The following is a 24,174-nucleotide window of genomic DNA, read 5'->3' as shown; positions in this document are numbered from 1 at the left end:
TTTAAAGTATGAAACTTTCACTTCTATTTTCTTTAAATTCACATTGCAGCCAAACAGAGCCTATGAAATTGATTTCAAATTCTCATAAATAAAGTGAAAATACCATTAACGACTAGCTTAATTTCCATTTATGACCCTATGGAATTGAAAAAAAAAAAACCATCAAAATTGAAGTACAAGCAGAGATTTTAAATACTTCCCACTTCCCACTTCCCACTTCCAGTCTCCCCCAGCCACCTTCGGAGTGAGATTTAGACTTAGCAAACACCAACACATGTAGTCTGTAACCCCAAACCCTATTGGAGTCATCTGGGCCGAGCGTCGAGTACAAGTACAAACCCTAGAATCCTTACTACTACTGCTACTGTTTCTCAGGTACGATTTATCTGAACTTTCCCCTCTTCCCGGGATTGGTTTCCGATTCTGTAGCATCATCTATATCTGAATTAGCTAGGGCAGCTCTCTTTTGAGATAATTGATAGTTTACAAACTGGAGGTTTAATAGTAATACTTCGCTTATGTTCTGCAAACGCTTGGGGTTGTTGATGGATTGAATTGCAGGGCAGAACGAGGGATTTACCACTCTGATGGGTGGTAAGAAGAGAGGGAACGACTCCGTTGATGTATTAGAAAATCAAATTGATGCGTTCACTGATGAACTTCGATCAAAGCCTGCAATAAATATGAAAAATGAGGAAACTGAAGTAGCGATTGAAGACGGGATTGATGCTCCTTCTTCCATCCTTAGTTCAATCAAACCAATGGAGAGGAGGAAAAAGAGGAAAGCACTGGATAAGGAGAGACAACGGATTGATTCTGACTATAGGGAGGTGCCAAAAGCTATTCCGCGGAGTGAAAGTCTGGCCGCTCATGAGACCTTGGCGCCATTGCCTTCTGCAAGCAGTAGACTGCCTGAATTCCATATTAGTGTTTTTAAGGATCTTGCAGCTGCTGATTCCTCCATTAGGGAAGCCGCTGCTGAAGCCTTGGTAACTGAGCTGCAGGAAGTTCAGAAGGCATTCAGGAAGCTTGGAACGAGGGGAATGAACGAGGGCTGCTTTCAGTTAGAAGCTGAGAAGGATGATGGCTTGAAAAACTGTGCGCCTTCTCTTAGATATGCTATCCGTCGGTTAATCCGTGGTGTTTCTTCTTCGAGAGAGATATGTTTGTTTCTTGTTCTTTTCCCCTCATAAATATTGCAGATGATTGGTTGGCTTGCAGGAGCGCCTATATCGGTTGTACTATTGTTCCATCACTATATAGCAGATGATTCTTGACTTTTGTATAAAGCTTTTGTGATTTCTGATTGCCCTTTGTTCTTTCATAAATTGATGTCTGATATATAAAAACATTGAAGAATTAAATAAGGCCCTATGTTTTCATATAATATCACTAGAAAAAATGATTTTAACCATGATGTCTATTGAGTTTAGGGAATTGTATCCATGTCTAAAAATAAGTTATATGCTTTGACTTTCAGGTATTGTTTTGTTTGACTGTTTTGGCATCTAATGTTTCATTTGACTTTAAATACTTTTAATTTCGATACAGTATTGAAAGAATGGTGTTTGGGCTGATAAGGAAAATGTAATCCAGAGAAAGTAGTTTTATCTTTGGATTTTTGGGTAGGGTAGCAGTATTAACTGGTAGATGATTTTTCCATTTCAAATGTTATATCAGAACCTTTGGTATTAACTTACTATTTGTTGTTAGAGGTAGGGGGTTCAGTCTTAAATGATTGTGGTGATGCATTTCCTTTGTCTAACCTCGATTTACTTGAGCATTTTAGATTTTATTGTTCAAAATTGGGAATATTTTTCTTTATTTATTGTTTTCAGAATCATTGTTGTTGTGTGGCCACTGAATATTACAATGTTGGAATCTAGTGTGAAAATTTTATTCTGTCTATTATTTGTTTATGCAGTGTGCAAGACAAGGATATGCATTAGGTCTGACCATTTTAGTTGGTACAATTCCATGCATCAAAGTGGATTCAGTGATGGAATTAATAGCTGATTTATTAGATGTCTCTTCCTCGATGAAGGGTCAGGTAGGCAAAAGAAATATTTTATTCTGTGAATCATGTTTTATTAGGTTGATGTTCTCTGCATGTGATATTTTTCAGTTTCTTCTACATGAAATTGCAGGAAGCAAGGGATTTCCTTTTGGGTCGCTTGTTTGCTTATGGCGCTTTGGCTCAATCTGGAAGAATAGCTAAAGGGTGGAACTCTGATAAAAATACTCCTCTTGTGAAGGAATTCACCTGTATTATTATCTCTCTTACTTCTAAGAAGCGGTACTTGCAAGAACCAGCTGTCTCAGTTATCTTGGATTTGATTGAACAGGTACTTGCTTCATCCCTGTTTCTATGTGTGATTGGTTCCAAGTGGGCCCACAAGTCTTGGGATTTTTTTTTGGTAGGTTTACTGAGTTTTATAGTTTCTGCAGATGGGTTACGGAGGTCGTATTGTGTTATTATTGATAATGATTTCTGTCTATTTAGTAGCTACAAGGTAAATTGGTTACTATGGCTCAAGAGTGGTCATCAAAAGTCTTATTATATATCTTACTTATTTTTGGAATGGGTCAACTATATTTGTTGTTTTAAGGTTGTGGGTCCCATCGTAGTTTGAATGGAAATGGACTGAGGGAGGTCCAGTATAGTCTTAAAAAGGAAATTTCCTGTACTAAAGTATTCAGTTTTTGGGAGATATGCAAGTAAAAGAGTGAGAAGAGAGAGTGGTTCTCTTTCTCGATCCCATGGTGGAAGCTGTTTATGGTTAGGATCTTTGATTTGGATTGTGATCAAGGTTCTAAAACTGGGGATTGGTCTTGGGATCAGTCAAGGTGGATACCGATCCAGATCGGACAGATTTACCCTTTTTTTTTATTACTAAAAACCAGTTTTTTGTTAATTTTTTACCCTTGGACCATACCTTTGTATCAGTACCGGATCGGTCAAGTCGGATACTGATCCGATCTGGCCGGTACTGACCGATTCGATTCGAATTTTAGAACCATGATTGTGATGGATTTCTTCTTGATCTTTTTAATTATGCGCGTCTGTGTGTGTTGCTGGACCTGTTTCTGGGTTCTTCTTCAACATATACTGGATATTTGCTTCTGTTTGTATCTAATCTTTTTCATGGATGAATAATGATCTGCTGTTTTGTGTTCTTTGACTTATCTAGAACTTATACTTTGGATATTTCTAGATCATTAATTATTTTTGAAGATTTGTGTTAGAGATTCTCTGATTCCAGCTGTTTTTTATTATTCATCTGTTGGAGACCTTTAAATTCAGGGTCTACTTGTTATCAGCAACTTGAGAAAAATTATGTCAACCCTAGCAGCCCCTGTGACATGCCTGTCCTAACCAGCCTTTTAAGTATGGTGAAATCTGATCAGATTAGGTTTCCTGTGATTTAGCCCTCAAACCCTATGCTGCGCCAATGGTCTTTTTTTTATTCCAAGTCCCAAAACCAATTATTTGTGATTAATAGTGTTAGCCTGAGGCCAGTTGACTTAAACCTTGAGAAAGAATATAATTAATTGCATGACAATAGTTTGGACCCTTATATGTGTGGGGTTGCCTGGCTTGTAGTTTGTTTGTATTCTTCTCTTTTGCATTCTTTAGTAAGTAGACTCTTGTTTTATGTAAAGTAAGTTTTAGCCACTGTCTTGCCTGTTTCGTTTTTGAAAACTAGGCGAGAGACAGAACTCAACCCAAACATATTTGATTTTAAGAATAATCTATTTATAATGTTCTGGCATGCTTTCTATGTACTTCAATTTTTTTGTAACTGCTACACCTTCCTTCCCTGTAATTCTTTATTCTCAGGCACTTTACCCCAATTTTTCTGCCCATGAAATGTGCATTCATTTGGTTGAATAGAACGCATGTCAGCATGTGGCCATATGCTTCTTTTGCTCTTCTCTTTGATATAGTACATGGATTTCACTGGTAAAAGAATATCGATTGTTGATTGTTTATACCTTTTTTCTGCTGGAATTTTACGCATCGTTTCTCATGTTAGTTTAGTTGATCGGGATATCTATAATATGTAACTTTTTGGAGGCTAGAACTAATGCTGTTTATTCAAATCTTTCAGTTGCCTGCGGAAGCCTTATTAAGTCATGTTCTTGAAGCCCCAGGCTTAAATGAGTGGTTTGAAGGAGCAGCTGAAGTTGGAAATCCAGATGCATTGCTGTTAGCCCTGAAGTTGCGAGAAAAGGTTTCAGTGGATAATAAACAGTTTTACAAACTTCTGCCATTTCCTTTCAGTGCTAATAAGCTGTTCACCGCTGACCATTTATCCTCCCTTATTACTTGCTTTAAGGTAATATTCAACTCATATTTTTCTCTGCAGGCACTTTTGTGGGAAAATAATATTGTAAGTGTTCTTTTTAATCCTGTCCCTGCCTGATAAATTACAGGGTTGACTTTCTGCCAGCCTCGAGTTCAGACTGTCTGGCCTTTTTTAATAGATATGCTCTTACCAGATACAGCTTCACAAGAAGAGGATGCAGCATTAGGTTTAAGTTCTACTAAGAAGCCCAAAAGGAGTCGCAAGTGTAACTCGTCTGAAGAAGACATTGTAAAAAACCTGCACTGTTTCTGTGAAGTTGTTGTTGAAGGAGCACTTCTTGTGTCATCTCATGATCGAAAGCACTTGGCCTTTGATGTTCTGCTTCTTCTCCTCCCAAGGTTGCCTGCATTGTGTGTGCAGATTGTACTCTCTCACAAGCTTGTCCAGTGTCTGATGGATATCCTTTCAACTAAGGACTCATGGCTATACAAACTTGCACAGCATTTTGTCAAGGAACTATCAGATTGGGTTAGAAATGATGACGGTCGACGAGTTGCAGTTATTGTGGCCCTACAAAAACACAGTGGTGGGAGATTTGATTGCATTACAAGGACAAAATCTGTTAGAGATTTGGTTTCAGAGTTGAAAACTGGATCAGATTGCATGTTATTTATCCAAAATTTGATGAACATGTTTGTAGATGAAGCGCCTGCTGTGGATGAACCTTCAGATCAGAGCGAGACAACAGATGACAACTCAGAAGTGGGTTCAGTGGAGGATAAGGACTCTGCAGGATCATTGGGAACTCCTGATTATTTAAAAAGTTGGGTTATAGACTCCCTTCCTCCTGTTTTGAAGTATCTGAAACTGGATCCTGAGGCAAAGTTTCGGGGTGCAGAAGGAAATAATGAAATTCCTTGCTGTTCAGGGCCTCTTCTCTGCATCTCTTGGTACTGAAGTGACATCATTTGAGCTACAGGAGGAGTTCAAATGGCCAAAGGCAGCCACATCGATTTCACTGTGCCGAATGTGCATTGAACAGCTTCAGTTATTATTGGCAAATGCTCAGAAGGAAGAGGGTTTTCCATCTGTATCAAATGATCTTGAGCCAAATGATCTTGGATCCTATTTTATGCGCTTCCTCAATACACTGTGCAACATACCTTCAATTTCACTCTTTTGGTCCTTGAGCGATGAGGATGAGAAAGCATTCAGGAGATTACGAGCAATGGAAATTTGGCTTGCTCAAGAGGTATTTTATTCTGCACTGCATGACTTAAAACTTGTCCTTTGATTTTTGACACTAGCTGTATGCCCTTTGTCGCTGGTCCATTTGTTGTATAAGCCATTTAATTGGGTTCTTTTTTGGAACTATTACAATTACTGCACGAAAGGAACAATGGACCAGGTCCTGCTGCAAATAAATTGCATGTAGTACGTTATTTGCTCTTACAGTTGTTGCTGCAAATCCTCCTTAGGCCAGGGGAAGTTGCTGAAGCTGTCTCTGAACTTATTATATGTTGCTAGAAAGCATTTGGTTTTCCTGATCTTCTTGACTCATCAGGCAAAGATGATGAATCCGATAGTGGTGGGATGCCTGAGTTGATGGATGTCCTCCTTGACACATTGCTTTCTTTGTTGCCTCAATCCTCAGCTCCTATGCGGTCTGCTGTTGAGCAGGTGAGTGTTATATCAATATCTAGCACATCTCTATTGATTTTTGAACCTATCAGCAATTTTATGAAAATCAAGCATTTCCTTTCTCTTTCTCTCTCTAATTGGGCTAGACTTACTAAACTGCAAGTAGTTAAACCCCACCATATAAATTCCAGCAACAAAAGGGGATCAATGACTGAGGATCCAAGGTTCAGATCAAGCCCAAGTTCTGGTCGAATGGAGAAGTTAGGGTAGTGGAACAGTAGTCCAAGTTTGATGGGGATCCAATAGTTGGATCAATGGTTATTCTTAAGAGTTACTGTCAGCAGGGGTATTTTTGTAATGATATTTTATAATTCCGTCCTTATGCATGAGGCACACAAATTACCCTTATTTTCTTGTAATTTCAATCTTTATTATCAATATAACATCCCCCTATCCACGGTTTGAGAGCATTCTGTTTTTCTCTAAACTGTGGGGGTGTTGTCTCCACTTACTCTGTTCTTCGATCTTCTCCTCTTCTCTCTTCTTCTTCTTCATGAACAGGTGCTGATATCATGTTCTAATACTGTCACAGTTATAATAGGAGGAACGAAAATAGAAACCAAGGTGGCAGATTTAGCAACAATCAAAATCTAACAAACTGCTGGACAGATAAACACCTAGTTTGGGTTGAAGGTGAGGTCTAATGAGCGGACACATTACCCCAAGAATCGTTTGAAAAATAGGAGCAAGACGTGAAATTAGTAAGGGCAGATTTAGTAACTTACTGATTTGTAGCAGAACTAACCATAGATGAGCACAGTAATGGAAGAACTCTTCAAATTATCACTAGGATCTGTGAGGCAGATTGAAAGATATGAGGGATAGAATGCTGCTACAACAGAACTTCAAAACAGGGTGCCTCAGGTTATGTGGTAGGAATGACTCCAACAGCACTTGTTTTCACTTTTCACCAACAACTCCACCATGACAACACCAGCAGGGCAGTGATCACAGCCCCAAAGTTAGGTGTCGAGCCTAGGTTTGCAGTAGGATATGGTAAAAGAACAAAGAGAGAAGAGGATATGACTTGGCCTCTCACCTATGGCCTTGGTCAGTCTCACTAACCAATTGGGCATCTCACCCTCACCTCTATTTCTCAGAGACTCACAGCAAACAAAGACTCAAAGCAAATATTCATTAATCTTCAAAATCTTTGGGAAGGCTCTAAAGCCCCCTTACTATATAAAGGGTAGTATGCTACTTCTAGAAGGAAGGTAATAATGTGGAACTACTAAAAGTCAAACACATCAAGCAACTGAAAAATAGAACCAACTAAAGTAGTAACTCTACTATTATGTAACGAAAATAGAAACTAGTTACTTGTAGCAGCCACTGACTAACACAATAACTCCGATTGCCCCCACAATTCTGGTTTTGAGTGAACCAGCAAACGCCCAGATCCATGGCCTTGGGCTGTCCTGAACCAAAGTCCAGTTGAAGAACATGGACGTAATTATGGGACGGATTCTTATTCTGGTGGAGGTAATATTGTTTGTGTGTGTTGGTTTTGCTGACTCTGTGCTTAAGGCAAGGCAATTATCCAAGGTTTCGAGTAAAGCTTTGGAGCTCAGCTGGATGGATACTATTATAGAGGGTGATTCTAGATCAGTCATTCAATGGAAGCAGTCTGAGGTTCAAAGTCCTTGGAAGTACTTACGTTTCATCAAGGCCAGAGATGGGAGATCCCGTTGGGTGGGGGGAATGTCATGTTCTCTTGGAGGTTGAAGTCTGTTAAGTATATTGCAGATGAGTTGGCAAGGGAAGGTGTAGGTAGACAAGTATTGTATATGGGCTCCTACCCTACCACTTAGTTTGGGTGCTGGCGTTGAGGCTTTCGGTTCTTGTATGTCTCCTTTCTAATAAATTGGTTATTTATCAAAAAAATTATACTTGAGTCAATGATTTCATGTACTTTCAGCTGGTGCACGCTAATGACTAGGTGACCTGGTCCTAGGTCATTATCTGCCAAGAGCTTCACTTTTGTCTAGTTAGAAGGTCCTCCAATCCTCCAATCTGATTAATTGAATAATGATTAGACTGTTCAGACCTACTTGGATCACACACCTATAATTTTTTTTTCCGGGGGGGGGGGGGTGGGGAAGAGTGAGAGGGAGAGAATTAAGACTTGAAACTAAGACCTTATATGCTATCAAGAATATTTTATTCCTAATTACTACCCATTATACATGCCCATTGAAAGGAGCCCATTACTATGACAACCTTTGGACCATAAGCCCAATGTCTAGCCATTCCAATATTTATTTTGACTCAGGCCTTTTTCTACAATTTGTCTGGATCATTTACATGGGTGCCATATGTAGCAGAACCTTGTGCTGACCTTTTAATATATGTCAACTTTGAAGCCCTATATGGCTGTATTACATTATTATATACTCTTGTTTGGGTGTGTAGGTTTTCAAGTACTTCTGACACAATATTACTGATTCTGGACTGATCCGCATGTTGCGGGTCATAAAGAAAGATCTGAAACCAGCCCATCATCAGCCTGTGGGTAGCAAAGATGATGACGATGATGATGAAGATGAAGATCTTCTTGGGATTGAAGAAGCTGAGGAAACGGTTGAAGCGGAGGAATTGGAGACTGGTGATAGTGATGATGAAGCAGATGACTGAAGAAATGAGCGGGGTTGAGGCAGCTGGGGAAGAACCTCATGGAGCTTCTGATGATTCTGAGGGAGGAATGGATGACGATGCTATGTTCCGGATGGATTCCTATCTTGCTCAGATTTTCAAGGAGAAGAAGAACCAGGCTGGAGGTGAAACCGCTCAGTCACAACTTGTACTGTTCAAGCTCCGTGTCCTCTTCACTGCTTGAAATATACCTTCATGAAAATCCAGGTAAGTAATAATTGTTTGAAGTTTCTAATATGAGTTGTACTTTCAGTTGGACTTCAAGATTTGAACATACTTTGAAATACCATTATTTAAAGCCAATAAAATGAGTTGAATGAGCCATTTCCTAGGATGCCCTTACACCTAAAAACAGAGTTATTTGCATATTTAATTACCTTGTTAATGTAATACTAGTTTAGAGGACTAAAACAATATCAAAACAGGACCTAAAACAGAGATATATGCAAGTAGTTTTTTGTCGAAATTCACAGAACAAAATCCATCTGTCAGATGGACCTGAGATTCAGATCGAGATCTCCTAATAGCGAATGAAAACCATGCTGAAAGTTTTCAGCAAGATCCAATGGTTGAATCCTAGTTAGACTAGGTTAGGAGTATATCTCTCAATTCACAAATCAGAATACTAATCCAACATCATAGTAGTATCAGTTTTAAGCAAATCAGACCAGTAATGATCAGGTATCAAGTTCAACAATTTAAACCCATAAAAAAACTCCTAATCGAAATAGGACTCCATCGATTAAATGTCAGAATCTGAAATTGATCACAGATTATGACTCCCTTCGGCTAAAATCTTTCAATAAACTTAGTCGACTAGGTTTTAGTTCGATACTTCGCAGAATTTTTGTTTCTATAGTTTCATTTCTAGGTGTAGTGGGAGGTCCTATGGCTCGACAGTTAAGTTGCACTATTGCAACATGTTAGTTTTCAATACTTGGAGACAGCCGCTCCTGTGAAGCAGGGGATAAGGTTGTGTACATTTGCCCCTCCCAGACCCTACAGTAGCAGGAGCCTTGTGCAGTGGGTTGCTCTTTATAGTTTCTAGGTGCATGGCATGGGAGGCTGTATGATTTAATTTGGGCTTGAAATTCGACATCCAATGGTCGGAATTGCCACATCACCCTTCCATGTGGCACAATTAAAATTGCTCATCCAAAGTTATATTCCGAACATGCCTGTACGGAGATACTTCTGCTGGAGTGCAAAGTACAATATGTTTCACGTTTCAATTCTATCAAACTGCACCTCCACTATTTAAGATCTTATTTTGATTTTCGCAATGCTTTAAAACCCAACCGGAGACATACCCCTTAACCATTAGGGTTTGAGTTGTACCTGTTGATCATCAAACATGTGCATATATTCAATTTTATCAAATGCAGATTCCAGTTTTCGATGAAGATATTTTCTAAATTTTGAAGCTAAATAATATCCTATTAAATTTAAGCTCTAATGCCCTATTCAGACATTGCTGGTTGGAAGGTTTCCAGAATGGCAGAATATAATAAAATAAAGAAAGAAAGAAAGAAAAGAATATTTTCCAGATGTTCAAACACTTGAGATCAACAGCAAGTTGACTAGACACGTGTTATTAGACGACCATCTGATTATCCTTGTCCAGGTTCCAGAACACTGCTTTTCTGTGCCTTACGCGGCCTCTTCCATATTTCTTCCTATAATGGTAACTTATGTAGTAATCTCCATTATTTATTGATCCGACAGAACACAGTTTGGAAAGTGGGAGTATATAAGAATATTTTGCCCTATTTTGCCCCCTAAATTATTTACATTTGTGGTTTCTTGTCATGCAGGTAAGCCACAGGTTTTGACCGTGTTTTCATACCTGATACAGGCATTTGTAAATCCTCATCATACTACAGAAGGTAGTGAACAACTTGTACAGCGCATTTGGGGAATCTTGCAAAAGAAAATATTTAAGGCCAAGGAATACCCAAAGGGTGAACATGTTCAACAGTCAAACCTTGAATCTTTGTTGGAGAACTTGAAGTGAGCCTCAAAACCATTCAAGAGAAAGAGGTTTGCTGCAAATCCATCAAAGAAAAAGCAGCCAGCCAGCTGGGCCCTGCACAAAATGATTGCTTCTCTTGCACAGAATTCAACATTTTGGATTTTGAAGATTATTTATGCAAAAGATTTGTCTGAATCGAAAATGCAGAAGGTGTTGGACATTTTCCAGTGTGTGTTGTGCTACTTTGATAGTAAAAAGTCTCAGTTCAAATGTGATTTTGTGAAAGAAGTTTTCTGCCGCCAGCTGTGGATTGGGCATCAGCTTTTTGGCTTCCTATTGGAGAAATGTGGTAATGCCAAATCTGAATTACGGCGAGTGGAAGGACTAGATCTAATAGAAGAAGTACTGAAGTTGTCGGTTTCTGGAACGGAAAATGGTGAAAAGTACATGTCAAGCAGGAGGTTTTTGAAGGAGCATATGGTATCACTCTGTGATCTGTTGGAGAATCTCCTGATGAACATGCCAGAAAAACAATCAAGGCGGGCTGGAGTGCGTCGATTCTGTGGTCAGATCTTGCATTCAGTATTGAAGCTTAACCTGAGAAAGTCATCTATAGGATCTCTTACTCCAGATGCATATGCTGCCTGTGAATCTAAACTAGGTGATACATTTCTTCCTTTCAAGTCACAGGAACAATGATATATGGGAGTTTTTTCTGGAAATCTCCAAGGCCATTGTGAAGGTTTTAGTGACATCTCAAGCAAGGCCCTTCCAATTTGAAAATTTTGCAGTTCCAAATTGCTAGAGCTAAAGAGTATCAGGTAGTGGTTTTCGTCCGTCCACTGCTCCCCATATTGGCTGGGGCAGTTTTTGCTTACAGTTGGGGACATAACGTGTTTCTTTGGTTTTCTCGCCCAATTTTATTCTGGGTTAGTGTCAGTTCCAAAGTCATGAGGAAAGGCTCTCTACAGTGCCATAAATATCAGGTAAATTTTGCCCTACTTGCATTTTCAAGATGAGCTTTGAAAATGATTGAATTTCAGCTTTGGAGTCTTTATAGCTATATGAAGAACACCGATCAATTTACTTAGCAGAAAGAAATACGCATCATGAGAAAGTATAAGAACCAAATGGTCTTTTACCTGTTTGCTTGTTTTGGCAATAAGTGTGCCTGTGTCATCTGTTCCCTACTGATATAATTAAGTTTATAGTCATCCAAGCTTTTAAATGTCTATAGTCAAACAAGAATGAGAAACATGATCAGTCTCAGTCGTCTTAAGTCTCTGGATTCAGGTTGTTGACAGCTTCTTGACAATCGGAAACCAACATTGCATTAATAATCCTCATCTCCTTGCCTTGTCAAAGGTTAGTCTGATCCCTCTTGATTTAGCTTCTAGCAGCTGTATGGTCTTTAGCTTTTCTGAAAATACCAAAGTTGATGTGTAGTTTGACCATATAGTTTAATGGAATCCTGGACTTGATGTGGAACAGTGTGGATACTACCCTTCTATCCATATAGCCGAATGGAATTCTGAACTTGATGTGGAACTAATCCAGTGTGGATGCTGCCCATCCTATGATTTGAAGTCATTTCCAAGAAAGGAGATAATGCGATCTGAGTCTTAGTTTGGATCAGGAGAAGGGGGAAGAGGGGTTTTTTTTTTTTTTGGGGGGGGGGGGGTGTGGAGGTGTTGGATCACTGCCAATTGGCCGAGCTCGATCCTGATTCTGACCGGATCCTTGCTGGGTTTCTAGTTTCAGGCCAATTCCGGCTAAATCAGAATCTGCTGGACCTAATTCCAAGGTTAATAACCTTGATCGCAGCCCAATTTGTTTTAGATTATATGGGAATACCTGTAGAGAGCAGGCCTTGGTGCAATGGTAAGGATTGTTATATTGCAACATGGTAGTCATAGGTGCAAACAAAGTAATAGCTTCTCCACAAGAACTGATGGTAAGGTTGCATACATATATACATATGGCCCTTCCCATATTACGTATTAGCAGGGAGTCTCATAAACTGGGTACTCCCTTTGATTGATGAGTCCGCATGAGATGCCCATGCAAGACCTCCATTCTAATTAGGAGGTCGAACTAAGGATCTATGGAAGTTGGGCTGGAGAAGAACTAACAATAGCAAGTCTAGAGACACTGTATCTGTCTGAGCGGACAAAGTTAGGGTATCGCAACATGTCAGGTTGCTTTGCACCCCTAATCTAACAAGCAAAGCCTCAAAGGGGGAAAAACATCCTCTGCCGTGAGGAAATGGCGTGGTGAGGTGCAGCGAAGTTGGAAATGGTGACATGTGGCGAGGGAAAATCGAACGGTCGTGGTGAAACCCCAGTTCCTTCTACCCATTTCACCGGATTTCCCCTTCGACTACCCACATTTCTCTTCACAATCGATTTTTGTAGTTCTTCACAACCTGAAAGCTCCTTCTTCTCCTAAAAAATCCACCATGGATTTCATCGGATTCCCATGTCGCTGGTTCATACTTGAAACAGCGAACAAAAGACTGATAAAAAAATCCAGGTCGTTGCAAGAGAAGAATCCCATATATAAAGAAATATTGTATTGCCTACAAAAAAAAAAAAAAAAAAAGTGATAAGCTCATATACAGAGTTATTTCCCCCCCCCCTCTCTCTCTCTCTCTCTCTCGCTCTCTCTCTCTCTCTTACAGGAAGCAATATGAAGTTTTGGTCGCTAGTCCGTCGAGGTTGGTCGTCCTTTGTCCTTTGTCGTTGGTCGAGGTTTCCCGCAAAAAGAAGATCACTGGTCTCTCTGTGGAAGAAATCACACAACTTAGAATGGAGATAAATCGAAGGTAACTTTGGTCGCTGCTCCGTCGAGGTCACACAAAGCTGGTCGATGGTGGAATCCGAAGATGGGGATCGCTAGTCCTTCGGAGACTGAAATGAAAAACCCTAGAGCAGGTGAAAATCCAAAATCCAAAAGAAACGGGCATAGGTGAAATGGGAATCTGGCAAAATGGGTCAAAGGAACTGGAGCTTCACCACGATCGTTCGATTTTTCCCCACCACGTGTCGTCATCTCCAACTTCGCTGCACCTGACCGTGCCATTTCCTCGCGGCAGATGATGTTTTTCCCACAAAGGGCCCATTATAGATAAAGACCTCAAACGGATCAGGTTCACGTACCATAATGTTCTCGTACACCCCAGGTCCATGGATATATAGGATCTATAAAATGAGGAGAGAGAAAAAATTGATTCTATATCCACAGACTAAGACCGTTACCATACACTCTCATACACGAACCCGACCCTCTCTCTTCGAGTAGGGTACGCTCTACCCCCGTAGCCTAACAATAGCCTTCATTCAGGACAAAAAAAAAAAAATGACTCTCTTCCAATTAAAGCCCCTTGCTTTTCCAGCTTCATAAATATTGCCTGAACTGCCATGTGTCTACAGGTCTATTTGGTTGGGCATTATGAACAACTATAACCTTATCCCAACTAAATAATTCTAGCAAAAAATGACTCACCTCACTTTACCATTGATCTCTTCCCTTATTCATTTTAGCCAAACAGAAATGATTATAATTTTTGTTTCACTTTAATGTCACAAATAAATATTTATTTCATGGAGAGAGTTCTGTGAGCAAATAGAGTAACCTACAGGTCTCACGCCAATCCTGAAGAGATTTTTCTATTCATTTTTTTCCATCTTAAGGCTCTGTTTGGTTGCAATTTAAGGATTTTAAAGGAAAAGGAAGTAAAATTTTCATATTTAAAAAAAAAATGTTTATAATCATTAGCCTATATGATTGTAAAAACTACTTAAAATTTTAACCATATTTAGTAATAATATATTTTATATGTAATTTTTATTTTACATATTATAGCAAAGGGTTTTGGATGCAAAATAAAGTAAAATTTTATAACCAAATACAATGATTTAAAATTATGTTAAAATCACATGGGTAATGATTACATATATTTCTTTTTTAAGTATCAATTTTTAAATACCTACCTCTTCCTTTAATTCCCCTTACAATCAAACATGATCTAAAAGAATTAATTTGAAAAACCATGTGATTTGGTATAAACTACACTTGCACCAAGACTTTTCCATCGTTCCATTTTACTTCTAACTGGAAAGGGCATCAGGGCCCTGCCCTTATCCAAGAGTGTGTTTAGCTTAAAATTTGACTACCATTTTTTATTAATAATTTCATAAAATAACAAACCATAAACACATGTTCTATTTTTTTTTTTTAAATTATGAACCGTGGTTTCAATCTTACCGTCCAAAATTATCTTCTTTTCTTCCACTTCTCCTTTTTCATTAGGAAGTCAGTGTTGACAATTGCGACCAGGGCGTGTAGGGGAACATTCAAACAATGCATAACCGATTGGATGGTGTAACACAGATCAAACCAATCAGAGTACACTATAGTCTGCATTGTCACTCCAACCAGAACTGACCACATCTTTATACCATATATCCTCCTAACCAGATATTGGACTTTTCTTTGAGTATCAAAAACAAAAAAGAGACCCAGGGGAACATTTAAAATGGAACCAAATATCTCAGTAGCTCCTGCTAAAAAAAATTTGCTTACCTAACCAAAGTTAATGAAATTTCAACCCAGGATCTCAATTGATTTCATCTCTTAATAAGTTCATCTATGGGTTTCTACAACAAAGCATCACTTAATGCAGAATATGACAAATGAGTTACATACCCAATATGTGATTTAAGGTAAACTGCACAGAAGATGCAACTATGGGTCACAACATTCATTGAACATCCACTGAGGTATTGTGGTCAATGCAATATATAATTGCACATTAGAGGTACATAGAGGTTATCAGAAACAAAACTAACGCCTTGACCTGGTCAACCACGGCTTGCTGGTCTCATTTGGTGGTTTCCAGATGATATCCTCAAGCTTGCTACAAAATTTCTTGTAGAACTGCCCCGTCCAAAAAGAAAAAGGTAACTTCATGAGTACCTAAATCAGCTAAATCAATAAAAGGGGGCATCTATAGTGGAGGTGGTCGGGGAGGGGGTGAGGAAAAGAAAGAACTATGGAGGCGCAGGCCCCAGGGGAGATTCGGAAGGTCAACTAGATTGATCAGAGGAAGATAAATCCATACAAAGAACTTTACCAGTGGCCAGTCATGAAATATATAACTGCAAATTTACCAGTCACTACAAGTCTGGATTTAAAGAAGCATCTGACCTTGAGGAATTCAACTGAATCTCCAGCTGCCTTATAAATATCCACCATGTAAAATGAGGGAGCTACTTCAAAAACCTGCTTAATAATTGGGTTTAGTAGGACATAAATAAATTGTTAATCAAAACTATCCATCAAACAGGCACAACAAATAGATCTAGTATAAAGACAAAATGGATGTTGGAAGAGAGCTTACTTCCAAAACAACAGAGAAATGTGAAGCCTTATTCGTTGCAAGACCTTCTACCCTCATCTGAGAAGAAATATGATCCATCAGTTGAAATAAACTCAGAAGTAATACTTGATTAGAAAAATTATAAACCACACTCCAATCAAACCACTATTAAAGAACGTCCATCAGATCCAAGATGGCAATGGGATAGGTGATAACTGAACTTAGTTTGCATTTTTAATTATCCAATTAAACAATGACATTACCAGTCCATTTACTTAATCCCCAAAAATCCCAAAAGAAAGCATCTTGAAAAGCATTTGTGTGCAACAAATAGGAGGGAGTGATGGAGGAAATAATTTAGGTCTAAATTAATTTGCTGTGTGTGAGAAAAACACAAAACCCTCAGGAAATTCAATAAAGGATCAGCGCCCATGCCTTGAAGATAAAATAGAAGAAATGGAACAAAAACAGCAATGTTTCTCAACATCATTCAATACGTTATTACTCACACCAGAACAATAATCCAATCACGAGATTGACAGCTATAGTAGCATAATGCATAACCGTAGTAAAGGAAGCAAAGCACACCATAAATTCAAGAAGCAATAAAGATACAGTGAGATAGAATGGTCAACCTTGTAATGACGGATATGTGTTTTGAACCCCATTGATTGTGCAACGACTTCCATACTTGACAGAACAACTTTTGCCGGTTTTTGTGATATAAAGCGTGTTTGATGCATCAGACAGTCCTATGCAGAAGAGAAGAAATCCATTAGGTCTTTTAATCCAATTAAGGAACATATTAAAAGAAAAAAAGACTCAGAATGGATGTCATGGAGACCTAAGAATCAGGGACATGGATGATGGGACATACATTCATAGTAAGTTTCTCTTCATGGCATATTTTGGTGAAAGAAATATTTTAGTTGCTTGACCATCATTGAAGTCACAAGCCATGAAAATATATGGATTGAAATAATTATCAAATTAAAGAAAAAGCCATACTATAAGCCCACACTGAAATTGCAATTCAGAGCCAAATAAATGACATAAATGATCGGCTACTGAAAAGTGATAAATCACACCTGTCCATGGTCAAACAATGCTGAAAGGTTCAGCCCTTGCGAGAGAATGATTAGGTCAAAAGCATTTAAAATCAGAGGACCCATGTCTTCCTTCCCAGATTTCTCACTAACCTGCTGCTCCTACAGAAGTCCAAGGCATCAATTATGTCAAGAAACAAAAGGGACCAATGTAAATAGAACATCATATTAAAAGAATGGATGTATAAGAAGACCAAGTACCACTGCTTCCTGCAATCATATATAAGTAGAATATGAATAGTACGACAGCAATGAGCAAAAGGATGATCAAATAAAACTCCTCGAAAATTTTCAAGTTACACTTCCAATTATATGAGCAGTAATGAGAAACGTTGAAAGCCTTACCAACCTCAGGATCATCAAAAACAGCATATATATCATCCAGGTTAACATCCTCATACTCAACAATCTTAACAGGCACATAGCCCTTCCTAAACCATTCATCCTTCCTCATCTCTTCAATGCGAATGCGCTGCAAAAATTCATACATAGGAATTCATCCATCACCATTAGTATAACTAAATATTTAAACAAAATATTAATGAAATTTAGGGAGAAGTCAACCAATTAAAGTGGACACTCTAATAACTTTTCTCTTGCCTATACATGCTCATTTCAAAAAATTATCTCTGCATATCAGGAACATCCATGAACCCTTCTATTCCAACTTTCTTTTTTAAGGGTATCTTCTATACTCCAATTGCTTAAAAATATTATAAAGCATCAAACTTCGAAGTGTGAATAGATTTCTCATAAAATTCACTTATTTCTTTTGACACACATTAATATCAAGGTGCATAGCTAATAATAACCCAAGCAAGCATTAAAAATTGCCCTAAAAATTTTAAATTAGGGCAGAAAGAATAAATTATGATTACTTTTTTAACATTGAAACTTTCATCCCAACAGCAAAAGGCACCATATTAGGTAGCAAAAGAAAGTTTTCAAAAGCTTGATAGAGCTACAGTTCAACACGACTCAACCTTATCTCAACTAAATGGGGTCGGCTTTGATCAAGCTACAGAAACCATATTAAAATAATTCACAGAAATAGATCCACTGAGTAATGAAGACACATCATTCAGCAAATACTTACAGTTTCAGGATTTGGGTCCAGAATTCTATGAATCAAGGATTGTGCCCCAACTGAAAACCAAGATGGGCATGAAAACTCTGCTTTCTCTATCTGTAGGAAAGACAACCCATCAGATTGTATTAATTGCACATATAGTCATGGAGATGAAAATTAGTCAATGAGCAGATCAGAAATGTAGGGAAACCAACCTTGCAATCTATCATTAAAGTGTTACTAAAATACAGTTAACCAAGAGGACACAAATCCAGAAACGACAAAACATTTCTCAATCTTGGTGAAAAATTGGACAAGATGAGTGAGGAAACAGCATGCCTTAAAATACAGTGTTGTGAGGTCAATCTCATCAAATGGGAGATATCCTGCCATCAAAATATAAAGAATAACACCACAGGACCAGACGTCTGCTACAGCACCGTCATAACCCTTATGACTGAGTACCTAAAGCAAAACATGCAGGCTTTGTAAGATGTCCAGCTTGGACATAAATATAACAACATGTTGCATGCATATAAAGTAATCTTCAATTGAGAAGCTATCCCTATATACCTCAGGTGCGACATAGTTAGGAGTTCCACAGGTGGTATGAAGGAGGCTAACTCCCTAACCATAACATTAAAGCAATTAATTAAATCTAAATGACTTCTCTTCATAATTATGTGTAACAAAAAGAAAAATCTTACTCGGATCTTACTTGGGCAGGCAATGCACTAAGGCCAAAATCTGAAATTTTCAGATTTCCGTGGGAATCCAACAGAAGATTTTCAGGCTGAATGTTAAACAAAACAGTTGTTAGAACTTCACTCAACAGTAAACACAACACACTTTGAAATGCCAGACATATAAGACCTTTAAATCTCGGTGATAAACCCCCTTGCTGTGGCAATAACCCACCCCGTCAATAAGCTGTTGAAAGTATCTTCTTGCCTCAGTTTCACTCAGTCGCCTTCGGTGAACCTGCCCAAAAAAGAACAATATCAATAATGAAGGGTAAAAAAGAAGATAGTTAGTTCTTGGAGGTTGTGCTAGAAGACTCACTATTTTATCAAACAATTCTCCGCCTGTAATGAACTCCAATATTATATATATTTTTGTACGGCTGGCAAGAACCTAGTGAACCATAAGGTTTAGATTGAAGAACTAATAACCACAATCTGCAGAAAATAACCAATCTCAAAGAGTAGGAGAATGGGTTTAAGAAGTAAAGTTTAATGTGAAAAGTGCCTGACATACCTCATGTAGATGGACAACATATGGATGTCTGACAAGCTTCATTATAGATATCTCCCTCTTAATCTGCAAGCAGAAATGAAAGGAACCACCTCCATGAGCAGCAACAATAGACAGCACAATCCAAGGGATGAAGACTAAAAAGACAAACAGATTGCACCATCCATACGATAGCTAGATTTTATAAAATCTATGAAAAAGAAGAAGAAGAAAGAAAGAAAGATTGGTGGAAGAGGACTGACACAAAAAAAAAAAAAAAAAATTACAATTGAACAAATTTCCCACTTATTCTGATCTAATCCAGGATGAACTGATAATTCTCAGTTTTTCGAAGCATAAATTCCATCAAAGTTTAAACAAGCAAGAGTAGGACAATCAGACAGTTATCATTCCAGAACTATTTCAAACAACAAATTCCATAAAATTTAATTATGTACAGGCACACACATGTACCATTTGAGACCCCACTATCTCTGCAAAAAGTGCTCTGTCCAAAATTGAAAAGACTGAAGAACTTACTGCACTGCACACAGAATAAGTATGTTCACAACTGAGATGCACCTTATAAACCCCATATATTGAAAAAAGCCAAACCCCACTAAATCCAAGATAAATTTGTTTCTTCAGAGCTGAATCCTTGGTTTCTCCTTCCAAGGATTTAAACATCAAATTTCATAAAAGTCCACGCTTCTAACCCTTCTTTTCAGCAGGACCTCAAAACCCTATTTTAAAACCTGCCTCATGGCCCTGCTCAACATTAAACCTAAGAAGCCATTCAATTGAATTTCTTTACTCAATCCAATACCCTAACCTCAACTCACACAATTAAAATTTATTCTTCTTCCTGAACCCAATTCTAAAACAACCCTAAAGCTTTCAACCCTTCTGGTCTAATCCTAGGGCTCAGCAAGCATATCCTTTACACCCCCTAATATCTTTTTCTCTGTATCAGACACCAAGAGATCTTGTTACTATATACTGGCCATAATTTCAACATGTTCTGTAACATCTCAAAAGTTCAACAGGAACATCAAATTGGTCCCAGTAAAAGTTACTTCGGTTGACACGTCTCCTAGTTTTGAATTTCAACTGAAGTGTGAAAATCCCATAATTTCATCATTTCTTTTTAAAAAATAAAGAATTATACTCAAAGAGCAAATGAATACATAGGCGCCACCTAGGGATCCAAGCTCTTCCTTGGGTCAAAGGTGAAAGCACGCTTAGTTGACACTTTACGAGTTTACGTTATTTACGTTTATTGTTTTGTAATATATATGCTTATATTATATCCTAAGGTTTGTTTATTATCCGTTGATTTTCTCATATTAGGTCAGTACTAGCATACTTATATCATATTGCATTTAGATTCTTTCTATATTGCGTGGAAGCATAATTAGATAGAATCATCCTTGCTATACCTATATTACGTGTAGTCATATACTGGATGCCTAGGCAGTATCCTGATTGCCTAGGCGCCCCCCTCCAACACCTTGGGTTGCCTAAACGTCATGACAACCACCCCCAATGAAGAGAGAGAAGGATGGGGGGGGGGAAAGAAAGAGATACACGTAAATACCAACCTCAAGGGGAACAAAATGCCTATTTCTAGGAGTAATCATGCAAGATCCCGCATTGAGGTCAAGCTTTCCCCAAACATCGGAGGATATGATCGCACAAATCTACTGAAGAGATCTTGATTTCTTGGTCCACATTCTCATATTCCTTAATGTTAAAACTTGTGGTAACATATAGTGGTTGTGGTGATGTTTAAGTACTCATGGTGATTGGTTGTGTTGATGTTCATAATTTGCGGTAAAGTTTAGTTATGTGTTTACAAGTGTTGTTTAGAATGTATGGTTTTGTTTAAGTTGTTAAGTAGTATTACTATCATAGGGGGCTTTAGAGTCCTTACTTGTAACGTTTTCTTATTAGTTTATCATATATAAATGACTAACCCAATATTGGGAGAAGAAGCCAAATTATTCAAGGTTGACTTTGTCGTACTTTCTATCGAAACATGGTAGATAGTGCACAAATAGCAAGCCTACAAAAATGCCATTTATGTGTTGAGTTGGATAAAAAATGCCATTCGAATGTTATTTAGGAACTTGGCTTCTGACTCATTTATTGGCTATGAGTTCTCATTTAAAATTCATGGACTTGGAAACAAATGGACTTAACCAAATGGACGTATTTGAAAAGAGCAGTAGAACAAGGCGACATCCGCTGCCAATGATGGGATGAAAAATGATCATCAGAGTAGAAATTTGCAGTAGGTTTGGACTTAAGCAGATTCCATATGATTCGGCCAAAAATAGAACTCGGAACTGATGGTGTTATCCTACTTGTGTTTAAATCTTAAAATATAGCAGGAGGTTAAGGCGATCCAATCGAGTGGAAGCTAAAATGGAGGGAATAGCAGTAAGTTTCAAAAAGGAAGACGACTTTAAAAGACTGAAAAAGATCAAAGCCATCCTATTCTTATCCCATCGTCTCCATATGTCCGTATCCCCGGGTCATCGCCAATTGCGGTGCACTGAAGAAAAAGACGGAACCAAAAATAGAAACCCTAAAAATTAGGACGAACTACGTACTCACTCCCTAAAGCGATCAGACACCATTTCACACAAAATTTTATTTATACCCACCGAAGGCAAGACAAATTAGAGGATAAGAAAAAGGAAGTGATTGAAAACCTGATCGACCATCTTGTGCTTGATGATGGTCCTGCGGTCGAGCACTTTCATGGCAACGCTCTCACCAGTCTCAGTGTTCTGAGCAAACTTGACCTTGGCGAACGTCCCTTCTCCAATCGTCCTTCCCACCTCGTACTTTCCGACCTTCCGGACCACCATGGTTACCCTCGCGTTCGGTCAACTCCGTCTCCAGAAGAAGAAGAAGAAAGCATTTACGAACAAATCCCCACTTCTTTGTGTAACTTTACCAATTTCCCACCGACAAGCTTTGGTAAGAAGATAAAATGTGAAGATATCTAAAGAGTTGTATTGGGTCGATTGGGTTGCAGAAAAGTGGGAGTGGATTTTTTTTGTTCAGACAGAAAAAGCAATCAATCCGGTAAGGAGGTTGCTCTGTCTGAAAGAGGAAGGAAGACGAAGAAGAAATGTGAGAATCGGGTGGTGAAGTGTGGGAAAAAGGTTTCTATGTTCCAGCGCCAACTCCTTTGCATTTGCGAGGAAAGAGGGATTTGTAATTTGTACTCTTTCGCTCTCTCTCTCTCTCTCTCTCTCTCTCTCTCGCCCGCACTTTCTCTCTCTTTCGCTCTCTTCCCCTCGCAGACAGACACGCTCAATGGGTAGCGAACTAGCGATTAGACAGATAAGGCAGAGTAGGGGTTGCGGTCGGTGACTGGGTGACGACAGAGCTGTAATAGTCTAATATCTATCCACTCCCTCAATTTTACTTTTATATCTTTTACTGCTTTAGCATTATACTTGGATGAAAGGAAGGGTTTCTTATAACAGCAGTGTTGAGAAGGAATCCATAAGCCACATCAATGAGGGTCAGATTTTTTATTTTTCCTAATAAATAATTGGAAAATGATATGATCTATATGGAAACCAAGATATTTTGCAAGTTACAATATGAGAGAGTGTTACCTTATTAATTTGATTCTTCAATTTTAAAACAATCTGTAAAAACATCATTTTTTAGATATGGTGACATGGCTTTCCATATTGAATTCAATCACCAACTAACTCACCCAATAATAATAATTTTTTTATCAGATTATAATATGGTATGATTTATAATAGTTTGAATTTTAAATTCAAACATGTAGAGAAAAGATTCTCTTTCAGTTCAATTTACTAATCTTGATGTGAAATTTCATTTCTTCACATAATCTCTTCCAATATATATTATTCAAATAAGTATAATCAATAATAATTATGCTATATTAATGACGGATATGATCCTTTTGGGATTCCACTTAATATACCATCTGTCAAGTGAATACCACATAAATAATATAGTATTTAATATTTATCAACATGTACACCGGCAAGTAGGTGTGACAAAAAATTCCCAAATTAAGTAGATAATTAGGGGTCAATTTCTCATAATTTATTGTTGTAGTTCCAATGTATTATTAATATATTCCAAAGATTCTATAATACTGATAGGACCTTTTTAAGCATTTTAACCCTTAAAAAAAAATGTATGTTACATTATTTTTATAACTTTCCAAACAATTTTACCAAAATGTCATTGATATCAGATTTGTGTCAAATCAAATTACATACATTTTCTTTATTTTATATTCTCCTGATTAAACTAGTGTATTATTTGTTAGAAGTCTCTATCAAATATGTCAAAGACTTTGAATCTAGTACATCGATATAAAATCAATTAGATATCATTCGTTAGTACCCCAAAACTCATAATGTATAACCCCATCAATAAAGATCTTTTTGATCAAGTGACCGATTGTACATTATATGCGAGAACTTTGTTCCAATTCAACACACATGTGAAATTTATGTATGATTTAGTTCAATATACATATTATATGTACACTCACACTTGTGCTTCAGAATTTCCATTCTTAGGTATGCGTAGTGCAGTGACTATACAAACAAGATTTTCAATCTCAAACCTAGTAAACAAGTTTAAGTTAAAACCTAAGGACTACCAAATATGAATTTGATGGGCACATTTCCAAAATAGTTTCATCTTGAAGTGACTTACGACGTTGTTTTGTTTTGAAGGCC

The 24,174-nt window shown here is 37.9% G+C and overlaps 1 protein-coding gene and 1 pseudogene across 4 annotated transcripts; one reads left to right on the top strand and one right to left on the bottom strand.

The window, feature by feature from the left end:
• The first annotated feature begins 200 nt into the window (after positions 1-200).
• LOC122077130 lies at positions 201-11,886 on the top strand (annotated as a pseudogene).
• Positions 11,887-15,229: 3,343 nt separating this feature from the next.
• LOC122075982 (CBL-interacting serine/threonine-protein kinase 8-like) lies at positions 15,230-22,798 on the bottom strand. Of its 4 annotated transcripts, none has more exons than XM_042641222.1 (14): positions 22,141-22,789; positions 19,448-19,510; positions 19,253-19,324; positions 19,064-19,171; positions 18,909-18,983; positions 18,764-18,817; positions 18,530-18,655; positions 18,218-18,307; positions 17,471-17,593; positions 17,104-17,217; positions 16,651-16,767; positions 16,037-16,093; positions 15,844-15,918; positions 15,230-15,573 (listed from the first exon to the last, which is right to left on the bottom strand). In XM_042641222.1, exons 1-14 carry the CDS (start codon positions 22,297-22,299, stop codon positions 15,481-15,483), a joined length of 1,326 nt encoding a protein of 441 aa, XP_042497156.1. In that variant the 5' UTR covers positions 22,300-22,789; the 3' UTR covers positions 15,230-15,480. The 4 variants fall into 4 exon arrangements, 2 of the variants coding, with proteins under 2 accessions (XP_042497156.1, XP_042497155.1); XM_042641221.1 differs by having other exon boundaries at positions 17,104-17,223; positions 22,141-22,783; XR_006139406.1 differs by lacking the exons at positions 15,230-15,573; positions 15,844-15,918; positions 16,037-16,093 and having other exon boundaries at positions 16,733-16,767; positions 17,467-17,593; positions 22,141-22,798.
• Positions 22,799-24,174: the final 1,376 nt, after the last annotated feature.

This window comes from Macadamia integrifolia, chromosome 4, assembly GCF_013358625.1.
Source record: "Macadamia integrifolia cultivar HAES 741 chromosome 4, SCU_Mint_v3, whole genome shotgun sequence".
Classification (NCBI taxonomy): domain Eukaryota; kingdom Viridiplantae; phylum Streptophyta; class Magnoliopsida; order Proteales; family Proteaceae; genus Macadamia; species Macadamia integrifolia.
This window is presented reverse-complemented; position numbering and strand designations above follow the sequence as displayed.